At 30.7% G+C, this 13,584-nt stretch overlaps 1 protein-coding gene across 6 annotated transcripts in view; it reads left to right on the plus strand.

The window, feature by feature from the left end:
• Positions 1-13,584, plus strand: part of LOC105248600 (ammonium transporter Rh type A) — a 120,234-nt gene that overhangs the window by 14,212 nt on the left and 92,438 nt on the right. For 2 of the 6 annotated variants that reach the window (XM_025414886.1, XM_025414892.1), the window contains exon 2: positions 10,283-10,365. The exons of 2 other annotated variants lie outside the window; for them this stretch is intronic. In XM_025414886.1, coding sequence (XP_025270671.1) covers positions 10,354-10,365 — 12 coding nt within the window. In that variant the 5' untranslated portion in view covers positions 10,283-10,353. Of the gene's footprint in view, positions 1-10,282; positions 10,366-10,539; positions 10,798-11,463; positions 11,485-13,584 lie in introns of those variants that run through there. 2 more of the 6 variants (XM_025414888.1, XM_025414890.1) reach the window with 2 other exon arrangements.

The following is a 13,584-nucleotide window of genomic DNA, read 5'->3' on the forward strand; positions in this document are numbered from 1 at the left end:
CTTGGATGGCGTCGTCAAGGTCAGGTCAAGGTCACATTGACTTTTTTAAATGACACCCCCTACATTTGATTGCATATTCTTATAGCTTAATTCAAGAGCTTTCCAAAACACTATAATAATGTTCATTTTTATTAAGTACTTTGCGAGTTATGAGGGTTGAAATAATTTCTTAATTTTACATAAACCATAAAATATCTAGTAAACCATTCATTTTTCGATTATCTTACCTTCATACTTTTATGTACAAAATAATGAAAGGAATCAATTGGTGTAAAGAAAACATACAGTTGTTTTTAAGAAAAAATATGGAATTGTTAATTGCAAATTACATATTTTTTCTTAGAAACAACTATGTGTTTTCTTTACACCAATTGATTCCTCTCATTAATTTGTACATAAAAGTATGAAGGTAAGATAATCGAAAAATGAATGGTTTACTAGATATTTTATGGTTTATGTAAAATTAAGAAATTATTTCAACCCTCATAACTCGCAAAGTACTTAATAAAAATGAACATTATTATAGTGTTTTGGAAAGCTCTTGAATTAAGCTATAAGAATATGCAATCAAATGTAGGGGGTGTCATTTAAAAAAGTCAATGTGACCTTGACCTGACCTTGACGACGCCATCCAAGGTCAAACTGATAGAATCAGTATATAGATCTTCTTAAACCCTACAACTTTTGTTGGAAACACTTTTCTGTAAAACGTATATTTTCCGAGATATTTAGGGGTTTCCACACTTTTGGTAGACCCTGTATATATACAGGGTGTCCCATTTTAAGTGTCTACTCCAAATATCTCTCTCGTTTTTTATTTTAGAGAAAAATGGTTCAGACATGTTTTGTATGGTTTGGAGGGGGCCATAAGATTGTACCATTGATTTGACCTTGAAGAGTCATTTGAAGGTCACGTGAAGGTTACCTCAATTTTTTTAAATGGCACCACTTATTTTTTATTACATATTCTTATAGCTGACCTCGAGAACTTTCCAAAACACTATAATCAAATGTCTTTTCGTGAAGTATTTTTTTATAAAGCTCCAAATTTACAAAATTTTGATAAAAATACAAAATGTTTCGTAAAACATTCACTTTCCAATAGTTTTATCTTACATGATCCAGCCAGTCAAGGCAAGATCCGAGCATGATCCAGCCAGTCAAGGCGAGATCCTATATTGCCTGATAATCAATGAACTGTAACAATTGTGAAAGTGCAATTGTCAATTCTTTTAATGAAACAAATATCAAGAAGCTTGTTTCAAATTTCTTACTTGGGCAACTTTCGGTATTTTGGCGAAGTCTCAGACAGACGCATATTATTATCCATTGACTTTTTTTTGATAAGACAGGAATTTTTGGTATTTTGGCGCTTTTTTTCTTTATAATTATGACTGCTTATCCACCAAATGAAATTATGGACATGATTCGCATTTTGGGTGAGGCCAGGAATAATTACTCGGCAGCAGAAAGGCTTTATGCTGAAAGATTTCCAGACAGATGCCATCCTGATAGAAAAGTAATAAAAAGACTCTGCGACAGAGCTGAACAGGGTTTTCTTAGAAGAAACCGGCGAAAATCGGGCCCTGATGAAGTCACATCATTGACTGTTATAGGTGCCGTTGCTTTGAATCCTCAAATCTCTACGAGACAAATTGAGAGGCAACACGATATATCTAAATCAACAGCCAATCGTGTGCTCAAGCTCAACAAGTTTCACCCATATCACATTCATCTAACTCAGCAATTGGAAGAGAGGGACTACCAACGCCGTGTATGTTTTTGTAACTGGGCTCGAGATCAAATCCAACAAAATCCCCGGTTCATTGCTGATATGCTTTTTTCTGATGAAGCTACGTTTTGTAACAGAGGAGGCGTTAATAGACATAACTGCCATTATTATTCAGATGCTAATCCACATTGGCAGAGAAGCCAAGAGTTCCAACGGCAATGTCCATTAACATTTGGGCAGGCATCCTGGGAGATGTTATTGTTGGTCCATATTTTTTTGAAGAAAATCTCAATGCGGCAATCTATCTAAGATTTCTTCAAGATGACCTGCCCAATCTCTTGAGACATGTCGACAATGATTTACTCAGACGAATGTGGTTCCAATAAGATGGAGCACCGGCTCATAGATCTCGAATCTCTCGTTACACAATATTTAAACAATAGATTCCCGAATAGATGGATTGGTATGGGCAGCCGAGTTCAAGAATGGCCCCCAAGATCACCCGACTTGACGCCCCTAGATTTTTATTTCTGGGGCTACATTAGAGATATAGTTTATTCGCAAAAGCCTACAACCGTTGAAAATATGAAAAACCGGATCAGACAGGCTTGCAGAAATATTAGTAGGTGTTCTTGAAAAAGTTAGGGACGACTTTCACCATAGACTAGAGCTATGCATACAAGTAAATGGCCAAGTTTTTGAACTTAAAGTAATTGTACACAAAAGAAGATTCTGCCTTGACTGGCTGGATCATGCTCGGATCTTGCCTTGACTGACTGGATCATGTAAGATAAGACTATCGGAAAGTGAATGTTTTACGAAATATTTTGTATTTTTATCAAAATTTTGTAAATTTGGAGCTTTATAACTCGAAAAGTACTTCACGAAAAAACATTTGATTGTAGTGTTTTGGAAAATTCTCGAGGTCAGCTACAAGAATATGTAATAAAAAATAAGGGGTGCCATTTAAAAAAATTGAGGTAACCTTCACGTGACTTTCAAATAACTCTTCAAGCTCAAATCATTGGTACCATTTTATGGCCCCCTCAAAACCATACATGTCTGAACCATTTTTCTCTAAAATAAAAAATGAGAGATATTTGGGGTGGACACTTAAAATGGGACACCCTGTATATACAGGGTGTTTCATTTTAAAAGTTTCATCCTCATAACTTTTTTAATTTTGATTGTAGAAAAAAATGTTTCAGACAAAAGTTATATGACTTGAAGGGGGACATAAGATGGTGTCATTAGTTTGACATTGAAGAGTCACCTGAAGGTCACGTGAAGATCACATCTAACTTTTTAAATGGTACATTCTTTATGCTTTTGCACGTTCTTATAGTTCATCTCGAGAGCTTTCCAAAACACTATAATTAAGTTAGTTTTCATTAAGTACTTTCCGAGTTATGAGGCTTGAAGTCATTCCTTAATTTTACATAATATACCGTAATATATCTAGTAAAATATTCATTTTTCGATTATCTTGCTTTAATACTTTTATGTACAAAATAATGAGGAATCAATTGGTGTAAAGAAAACACACGGTCATTTTTAAGAAAAAATATGTAATTTCCAATTAACAATTACATATTTTTTCTTCGAAACAACTATGTTTTTTTAAATTATTTTATTATTTTGTAATAAAATATTAACAAATAATCGAAAAATGAATATTTACTAATATATTACATATGTAAAATAAGAATGATTCAAGCCTCATAACTCGGAAAGTATTAAAAAAAATAATATAAAAAGGAATAAAAAAAAAAAATATATAAAAATTTCCATTAAAATTACCTTTAGGTGACTCTTCAAGGTTAAACTAATAGCACCATCTTATGTCCCTCTTGAAACCATATAACTTTTGTCTGAAACATTTTTCTCTAAATTGCTTTGTTTTCGAGATATAAATTGTAACCCTTTACGTGGGCCACCCTGTATATATAATATGTATATATATGTATGTATGTTATGTATATATGTAATTTTTGTGTGAGTACAATATATAAAGAATGACACTATGTTGAAGCTTTTCAAAAATCAGATCTAAACTCAAGTATAAAAGTTTCACTATCATCAGATGTACATATGAAATACATATGAAATTGATTGGAAGAACCTAACCAATAAAAATTTAATTTTGCCGCGAAAATATAATGAAGTAAAGGATCTACCTAATTCTGTATAAAATGCAAATATAAAATGCAAATATAATAAAATGCAAATATAAAATGTTAAAAGGAATTTTTCAGAATGATTGCTTATCGTGTATGGAAATTTTTTAGTAGTTTGGAAGATTTTTAAAAACGGTTAAAAAAATATTGAACACAATTACACACACTACATACGTACGCACGCACGCATGCTCTCTCTCTTTTAATGAAATATTATGTATTTTATTGATATTAACAGAGACATTAGATTACATTGTTATAAAATGAAATACTTCTTGAGTACACGGAAAGAAATAGAAAATATAACAATCGCAGAGGTTCTTCTAGATGTGAACGCGAACAACAAAAAAAAGCATGGGTTATACAAGGATATCATGCGCGCTCGCTGGAAATGCTAAAGAATGTCGCCACTAGCACCATCTAAGATAATTAGTTAATCAAGAAATAAACATTTTGAGATCCTTATTTATCGATAATATAATCTCCAACATTTTTCTTGTGTTTGCTATATATGTGTTTGTTGTGTTAATTCTAATAGTTATATTTAACTCTTTCACTGCTATAGGCGCCTTTAGGCGTTTTAAAATTTTGATAATTTTATACTGTTGGCGCCTCCCCAGAAGGGGATCCTTAAATCTATCTGTTTTATCGACAAAACACTGTAATTTTTGGACATTTGCCATTTTTTATTGACTGCATAGAATTAAAATTCCTTTTCTACGGTTGAAGTAAAGTTGCAAACGGACACGGGGAAGCCGATTATATACTGAGAAAGAAAAAAAATATAAAATTATATATTTATTCATCGACCTCTTAGATCAACATGACGTCTAAAGCTATCACTTTGTAAAGATATTAGTATTGTATAAATGTTTGTAGTTTGTATGCATAAAATAATAGCATACCCAATAGCGGACTATGCAGTAAAAACTTATGGAAGTGTGAAAATTGAATTTAGTAGTCCAATTAAAAGAATGGTACCTGCCCAAAAATGTTCGCCTGTATGTACCTGAAATGTTGAAAAGTGGAAAAAGCAGTGTACCTTCTTTATAAATAATGAGATAGAGAGTGAAAGGGGGAGAGGGAGGGAGGGAGGGAGTGAGTGAGTGAGTGAGTGAGTGAGTGAGTGAGTGAGGGAGGGAGGGGGGAGGGGGAGAGAGAGAGAGAGAGAGAGAGAGAGAGAGAGAGAGAGAGAGAGAGAGAGAGAGAGAGAGAGAGAGAGAGAGAGAGAGAGAGAGAGAGAGAGAGAGAGAGAGAGAGAGAGAGAGAGATGGGATGAGGAGTTAGAGCGCTATGTCGGGATGCCATCCGATTGACTACGTCGTCAATTAGCCAATTCAAAATAGAACTCTCTGACTGGTCGATATAATTGGCTGTAATCAATCTCAACGTGGTCAAACGAGGCACTCCCGCTGTATGTGTAAAAATTCGTTCAATGAGGGATCTTCTTAAGGCGTTCAAGTGTTATCACCTACATGCCCACACGGAACAAAAACCTCTAATGGATGTCCATTAGACATCCATCATAGAGGTTCGAAACCTCTATTAGATCATGAAATTTCTTATAAACGTTTATTAGAGATCCACAGTTCCGCATTTCTTACTTCCATTTGACATCCATTAGACGTACTCATAGATGTCATATGGATGTCATATTGACATTAACTAGAGGTTATAAAAATTCGTCTCTGAATGTCATATGGACATCATATAGACATTAATTAGAGTCCCAGATAGCACATATTTATTTCAAAAACGTTTCACAAATATTCCATAAATTTCTTTGAAACGTTTTATAACTGATTCTTGAAAACATTTCTGATTGTTTAAAATGTCTACTTGAAAAACATTAAGAGATACTTTTCTTTTCTGATACAAAAAAAGCGTTTAAAAACCGTTTAACGTAAAATATGTTTTCTTCTTTTATTCGTTAAACGTTTGCTTTCTAATGAAATTAATAAAATAATGCATTCATTGTTAGAGTCTCACAGACTATAACCTGTACATAATTAAAATATTAAACGTTAGCATAAAATATTATTAAATGCGATATCGAGCATTCATTTCATAAAATCACTCAGCGAACCACGCACGGATTCGTCGAAAACGCGGAAGTGTGAAGGATTTCGACACTAAATCATCTTCGTTTGCAACTTGACCGTACTATGACCCTGTTTGGCCATGTTATTAAGCGATCTCCTCTCAAAAAAACCTCCCAAATCAAGGGTTTAAATACGAACCACCGCAAGAGCACGGCGATCAGTCGTACAGCAAGTGGAACTAGTATTAAGTGCGAACCAATCACGTATTATAAACAAACTATTTTGACGGTTATAATCGAAGATGAAGGACAAGGCGGAAAGACTCAATTATATCAGCAACAATAAGAAAGGCTCCTATAGGAATTGATGTATATTCTAAAGATTAAAACACAAGGTATAATTAAAACAGAAAACACATTAAATTATTAAACGCAGCCGAATCCCCGGCTCCTGATCCTTCGGCGGCCTAAGATATTCTATATCTTCCGACTGCACCCCACATCCCGTGCCGCTTCCGGCACAACATACACACATTCATACACAATCTGTAATAATATTTCACTAAAAGTATTAGTAATATTGATTGTTTTAATCAATAATATTAAATTATAATTTATTTACTTTGTATAAAATTAAAAATTTTATTTATATTTAGATGCGTATTGAACATGCATCTTAAATAGATAATGAACGGATCATTTTATTGGCCGGAGATTTACTTGTCCAATTTATAAAATCGATTTAATCTTTTAAAGACGGAACGGACACTTTTTTACATCATTTTCGGCACTAAATCTATATATAAAAATGACTCGTAAAAAATTTGTGAAACAATGATTTTGAAAATCTTAGAATCTCAGCTTTCGGATATCGTTGTCGGATTTGACCTATAAAATTTTTGAAAAAAGTTACAGGAGATTTTTTGAAAAAAAAAACACGAATTTTTTCAGATTCTGTCTCAGATATTTCATGTTTTGAGATCGAAAAAGGTCTTTGAAAAGATCGCAATCACGCTTAAGAGTGTCATGTGTATCTATGCTAAAAAACTTTAGCGTAATTTCAAAAATTCAAGATGGCGGACTCAAGATGGCGATTCAAAGTTGAAAAAATTGTGAAAAATGCATTTTTCTTCGATTTTTCGATGTGTATCTCGCTTAATCTTGTAAATAATTTTAAATTTTCGACTTTTTGACCTTGAAAATCAATATTAGTAATATTAAACGTAAAAACAAATAAATATATTTAAAAATAGCTCTAAATAAAGTTTGTGGGGCATGTTTATGGACGTGTACGCTTATTTATCATACGTATACGAGAATTTTCGACAATGTAAAAAAAATATAAATATATATGTGTATATATATGTGTAATATATATGTGCAGATAATGTATGTTGTAATTTTATACATAATATATACATATTCAACACTCTCAGTTATACGTGTATTTTATACATATAATTGAGTATACCGTAATAATAAATATATTTTATTGAAATTAAAGTGGCGGAAGCTACAAATATAAGTATGTATTGCAATACTTCTAAAACTTACAATGATTGATATCGTGATTGATGTTTTTCATAAAATAGCCAAAAAACTGTAGGTAATGTTTCTTAAAAGTTTTTGTCAGATAAGCCGACTAGAACTATTAGAAATAATGAAAAAAATTTTGCCTCTAAATGTAGACTCGCAATGAATTTTAAGAGAATAAATTTCAATAAAATATATTTATTATTACGGTATACTCAATCATATGTATAAAATACACGTATAACTGAGAGTGTTGAATATGTGTATATATTATGTATTAAAATTACAACACACATTATCTATACATATATATTACACATATATACACATATATATTTATATTTTTTTTACATTGACGAAAATTCTTGTATACGTATGATAAATAAGCGTACACGTCCATAAACATGCCTCACAAGCTTTATTTAGAGCTATTTTTAAATATATTTACTTGTTTTTACGTTTAATATTACTAATATTGATTTTCAAGGTCAAAAAGTCGAAAATTTAAAGTTATTTACAAGATTGAGCGAGATACACATCGAAAAATCGAAGAAAAATGCATTTTTCACGATGTTTTCAATTCTGAACCGCCATCTTGAGTCCGCCATCTTGAATTTTTGAAATTACGCTACAAGGTTTTTTAGCATAGATACACATGACACTCTTAAGCGTGATTGCCTTTCAAAGACCTTTTTCGAGCTCAAAACATGAAATATCTGAGACAGAATCTGAAAAAATTCGTGTTTTTTTTCAAAAAATTTCCTGTAACTTTTTTCAAGAATTTTATAGGTCAAATCTGACAACGGTATCTGAAAGCTAAGATTCTAAGCTTTCAAAATCATTGTTTCACAAATTTTTCACGAGTCATTTTCATATATAGATTTAGTGTCGAAAATGATGTAAAAAAAGTGTCCGTTCCGTCCTTAAAGGGTTAATCTAAAATTCCTCTATTGAAACTGTATCACAAATTAGATCGAAGTAATACTTTTAATTTAATCTGTCGCCTTTTGCTTTATATAATTCTCATAACTAAAGCTCAAATACGAAAAAAATAATGCACCACAGCGGTAAACGAACGAACTAGCGCAATTACTGATTTTACAATGAAATTTTACTTTCACTGACTATAATTATTAGTGAGATATAAGATAAAGTAACAAAAAATAATATTTACAAATATTAGGAAAAATAATTAATAAAAAACGTAATTTGTTTAGATGAAAATTGTTTAATGTATTTTATTTATTTTTTTTTAAATAATTATATTAACAAGAATTACCATAATTTTACGAAATACAATATATGAAATGTATAATAAATTTAGCTATCTTTAGTTTTAATTAAAAAATTAAATGTTTTCTATTTTCTAATATAATAATTAACATATATTATAATTTATATAAAAAAATTTTATTGTCAAAGAAAATCTTTTTAGTATTGAATTTTTTTTAGTATTAAAATTTTGTTAATTATAGAGATATTAAAAGTTTTTAATAAAAATTTAAATTTTGTATAAAAATTTTTAAAATGTTAAAAATAAAATATAGAATACTACAAATTTTCAATATACTAGGTTTTCTCAAAATACTAGGTGAGAATTTTAAATAATACTTAGAAATTACATTTTTACTTAATGTTAAGAGAAATGTGTACATATCTATTATACATCCATAACCGACGTCTAATGAACATCCATGATGGATTTACAAACGACATCTATCATGGAGATAATATGGATTTCTATTGAGAGATCCATTGAACATCCAGATTGATAGCATGGGAAAAGATTGAAACGCCCGGTGCCATTAACGGAAGAAGAAGAAGACATTAAACATCCATCGTGGAGATAGAGGTCGCATGAAGGTATGGAGGTCATATGGACTTCCAATGGATGTCATGTTCCGTGTGGGTGGTGTTGTTAGCGCCTTTAAGTGCTCAGTATTTATATTATCATTATTTAAATATCTTCATATTAGTAACTGATACGCGATGCGCGACAGCAAAAAGTTTTGCCATTTATAACGGTCATGGCTAAATATGTGCCGTCTATCACGCGCGTTCTACATTCGCCACAGCAAAAGGAATTTAATAAAATATAATTATTAGATTTATAAGATAAAAGTATTTATTGTTGCCCTACGTATTAAATAAATATTGAACATAGCAATAAGATTGATCAATATACGATATATTATATATGGTCAATATATAATTTATTATAGATTACCTTTTATTGCGAACGACGTTAGCATCATTTTATGTTCAAGCAATGTAAAAGTTAAAAAAGCAATGTAATATATATTGTCTGAAAAAGAACAATGTAATATTTCTCTTTAGAACATTTATAATGATAGTAAGCTTTTTAGAAGAAAATTTTTATATTAAAATTTTCGTAATGTCTTTGCTTAATATTATAGAATACGTAGAAGAAAAATAAAGACACTTTCATCACATACACAATTCAAATCTAAGTTTCGATTAACTAATACAATACTCGATTAATTAGTACGAAACACAGCTATGTTTCTTGATATATGTCAGACTCAATAAAATCAGAGGGAATAATGTCTGATATTTCTCTTATTAGAATTGTTTTTTAGCACTAATTGAAAATTTCTAAATTTATTCATTCCTTTATATGTGTGCAAAGTTTTATTAAAATCAATTTCTATGCCCACGAGATATCTTGTGAGAATACTAATAAATTACTAAATTGAGAAAATATCGCATTATGTGCATCATTTATCAAATAAGTGAATGTTTCTAATACGAAAGCGATAAAGTGAAATTTTCTTTCAGTGAACGAGATCAAAAATCGTGGGAATCAACAGACAATTTGCCTTGAATTAATTATTGACGATTATTGATGTATGATGGCAAAGGTATCGTACTAATATATACTACTACTAACATTATCGCTTAAAAGTATTTGCCAAGTCATATAATTTACAAGCTATAGTATTTACATTTTTAACAAAGTAAATAACATTATTTTAAGATTTTATACATAAATGTATTTTCACGTACATTATACAGGGTGTCAGGAAAATTTTCAGATTCCCAAAGTGTGAAGGTAGATTGGCTCAAATTAAGAAGGAGGAACCTATACTATTTTGCGATATTCGCAATAATTAATGAAAAATTAATTAAAGAAGATCGTCCAATCTGCGTGAATAGAAGCGCGCGACAAAACGGGCGGATCGATCTTTGAAACATGATGGTGGCGTGCGATATATCGCAATACTGCGCCGAAAAATCACCCGTCCTTTTAGTGGCCAGAAAATGATGCGTTATCATTTCCATATCACCTTGCGGTAAATAGCATGATGCGCTTTTTTTATGGTGGTTTCCTCCATAGGCCTATTCCACTCTCAATTTAATGTGAAATTTGTTCAAAATGCCGTTACTGTACGCTGAATGTATCGTAAATGTATAAAAATTGATGATGACATTACTTTCACAAAATTTGATCTGTGAAAAATCTTTCGATAAAATGTGTTGCACACGTTGATAATGATACGGGCCGTAAGCCGTTATACGTAAAGCGTGATGTACCGCGTATCGCGAAAAACCAAATTTATGTGCCACACGGCGCACGCTAGTTCCAAGATTTTCATAAAATTCTTCAAGAATCCTTCTTTCATCTCATATACAAAAACGCACTGCTGGACCGATTATCCCGATATCATGCATGATACCAGTTTTACATAATTATTGTACAACATGTAAAATTGAACGTCCACTTGGTTTTCGTGCACGCCCGGGAAATCATTCCACGTAATTTGCAGCACGATAAGTATTTTCTCTCCTTAGCCCGCATGCCACAATCATATCCGTATATTCCTGCAGAATATACTTCATTTTTACTGTTAATTTACTACGCGTACACAAGATTTTTACTAAAGTTTACAGCTCACTTGAGGCTGTGCAGATGATATGTCAGCACACCAAAACTGAGTGACATGTGACGTCTGCCTAGCTGGCGCCCATATTGCGCAAATGTAATAAAAAAATTATATAATAATGCACTAATTATCCGCTCATCAAATTCATAAAAAAAATTTTTGTGCTCATTTAGTTTAGCAAAAAAAAATTTTTTTGTGGGGGGACTGAGCGGACAGTTAGTGAGCCCCTCCACCCGTTAAGAACAAATAATTTCGAAAAATAAATACTCAGAATTTATGCGTTAATTATGCGTTATTATATCAAGATCAATTTCGATTTTTGCGCTGCGACTCTGAAGAGACTTCTCTCTTGAAGCAAAGGGCGATATTTTCATATAGCTCTTTTAAAATCGCATAAATGAGGAAATTAACTATACACGATAAGATTTTACATTATGTGCTATTATATCCAGGTAATTTTGATTTTTGCGCTGCAACCCTTAAGGGACTTTTCTCTTGAAGCAAAGAGCGATATTTTTATATAACTCCTTGAAAATTACAAAAATGAGGAAAATAACTATATACGATAAAACTTTGAATTATACATTGATATATGACACTGACATTTGCAGCATAAAATCCTGCTAATATATGTATATATATATATATATATATATATATATATATATATACAGGGTGTCGCAGACTACTCGTATCAGCCGAATATCTCAAAAACTGAACGCGGCAGACAAAAATATTTCAGACAAAAGTTGTATGGTTTCAGTAACGTATTATTAAGTAACGTATTACATGGTGATATCAGTATGACCTTGAACAGTGTTGTCAAGGTCTCGTAAAGGTCACCTTGAATTCTGTAAATGGAAACCCAAACTTTATATTCTCATAGCTTATCTCAAGAGCTTTTCAAAACACTATAATTATGTTAGTTTTCATTAAGTACTTTCCGAGTTATGAGATTTGAAATCATTTCTTAATTTTACATAAACCATAAAATATCTTATTATAAATATATATTTAATAATATATTTAATAATAATAAAATATCTTATATCGACATTCAAGAATTTAATATTATAAAATATCTTGTAAAATATTTATTTTTCGATTACTTTACCTTAATACTTTTATGTACAAAATAGTGTAAGAAATCGAGTGATGTAAAGAAAAAACATAGTTATTTTTGAGAAAAAAATATATAATTGTTAATTGCAAACATTTTTTTTCGAGACAATTATGTGTTTTCTTTACATCAATTGATTCCTCTCATTATTTTGTATATAAAAATATTAAAGTAAGATAATCGAAAAATGAATATTTTACAAGATATTTTACGGTTTATGTAAAATTAAGAAATGATTTAAGAAGCCTCATAACTCGAAAAGTACTTCATGGAAAAATAATTTATTATAGTGTTTTGAAAAGCTCTCAAGATAAGCTGCAAGATAATGTAATAAAAAATATAGGGTTCCATTTAAAAAATTGAAGCTGATTTTCACATGACCTTGACAACGCTATTCGAGGTCATAATAATGTTGCTGTGTAATGCGCCACATAAAACCCTATAACTTTTGTATGAAACATTTTTTTTAAAATGCGTATTTTTGGAAATATTAAGGGGTATCCAGACTTTTTCCTAACCCTGTATATGTGCATATGTGTGATATGTGTATATGTGTATATGTGTATACGTGAGAGATTAATTTATCTCATAATAATTTCCAAAATCTTCTTGGGGATAAAATCCAATATCTCGAAAACAGGGTAATAAAAATATAGAAACTGTGCCGTTAGATAAGATTTCTAAGGAGACTAATATATCGTATTATAACAATATATTCAAAAACCACCCCTTGGGAGTAAGCTCTAATATCTAGAAAATGAAACTTCGTAAAAATACGGGACTTACGCCCTTAGTTAAGATTTTTAAAAATGCATATATATTTTTTGCAGAAATAATATTAATTTTTACAAAAAATGATGATATCCCTCTAAAAACAACCTTACAAAGGTAAAAAAATACGTCAAGTACATAAAAAAATATCTTTAGAAAATCTAACATATATTTTCTGCAGAAATAATACTTACAAAAAGCGGTGAGATTTCCTAAAAAAAACCTTATAAAGATAAAAAAATATACCAAGTACATAAAACAATTTTTAATAAAATCAAAAAATCTAAAGGAGTGATTAAAATATT

The sequence above is a fragment of the Camponotus floridanus genome, unplaced genomic scaffold, assembly GCF_003227725.1.
Source record: "Camponotus floridanus strain SB8 unplaced genomic scaffold, Cflo_v7.5 scaffold90, whole genome shotgun sequence".
NCBI classification, from domain to species: domain Eukaryota; kingdom Metazoa; phylum Arthropoda; class Insecta; order Hymenoptera; family Formicidae; genus Camponotus; species Camponotus floridanus.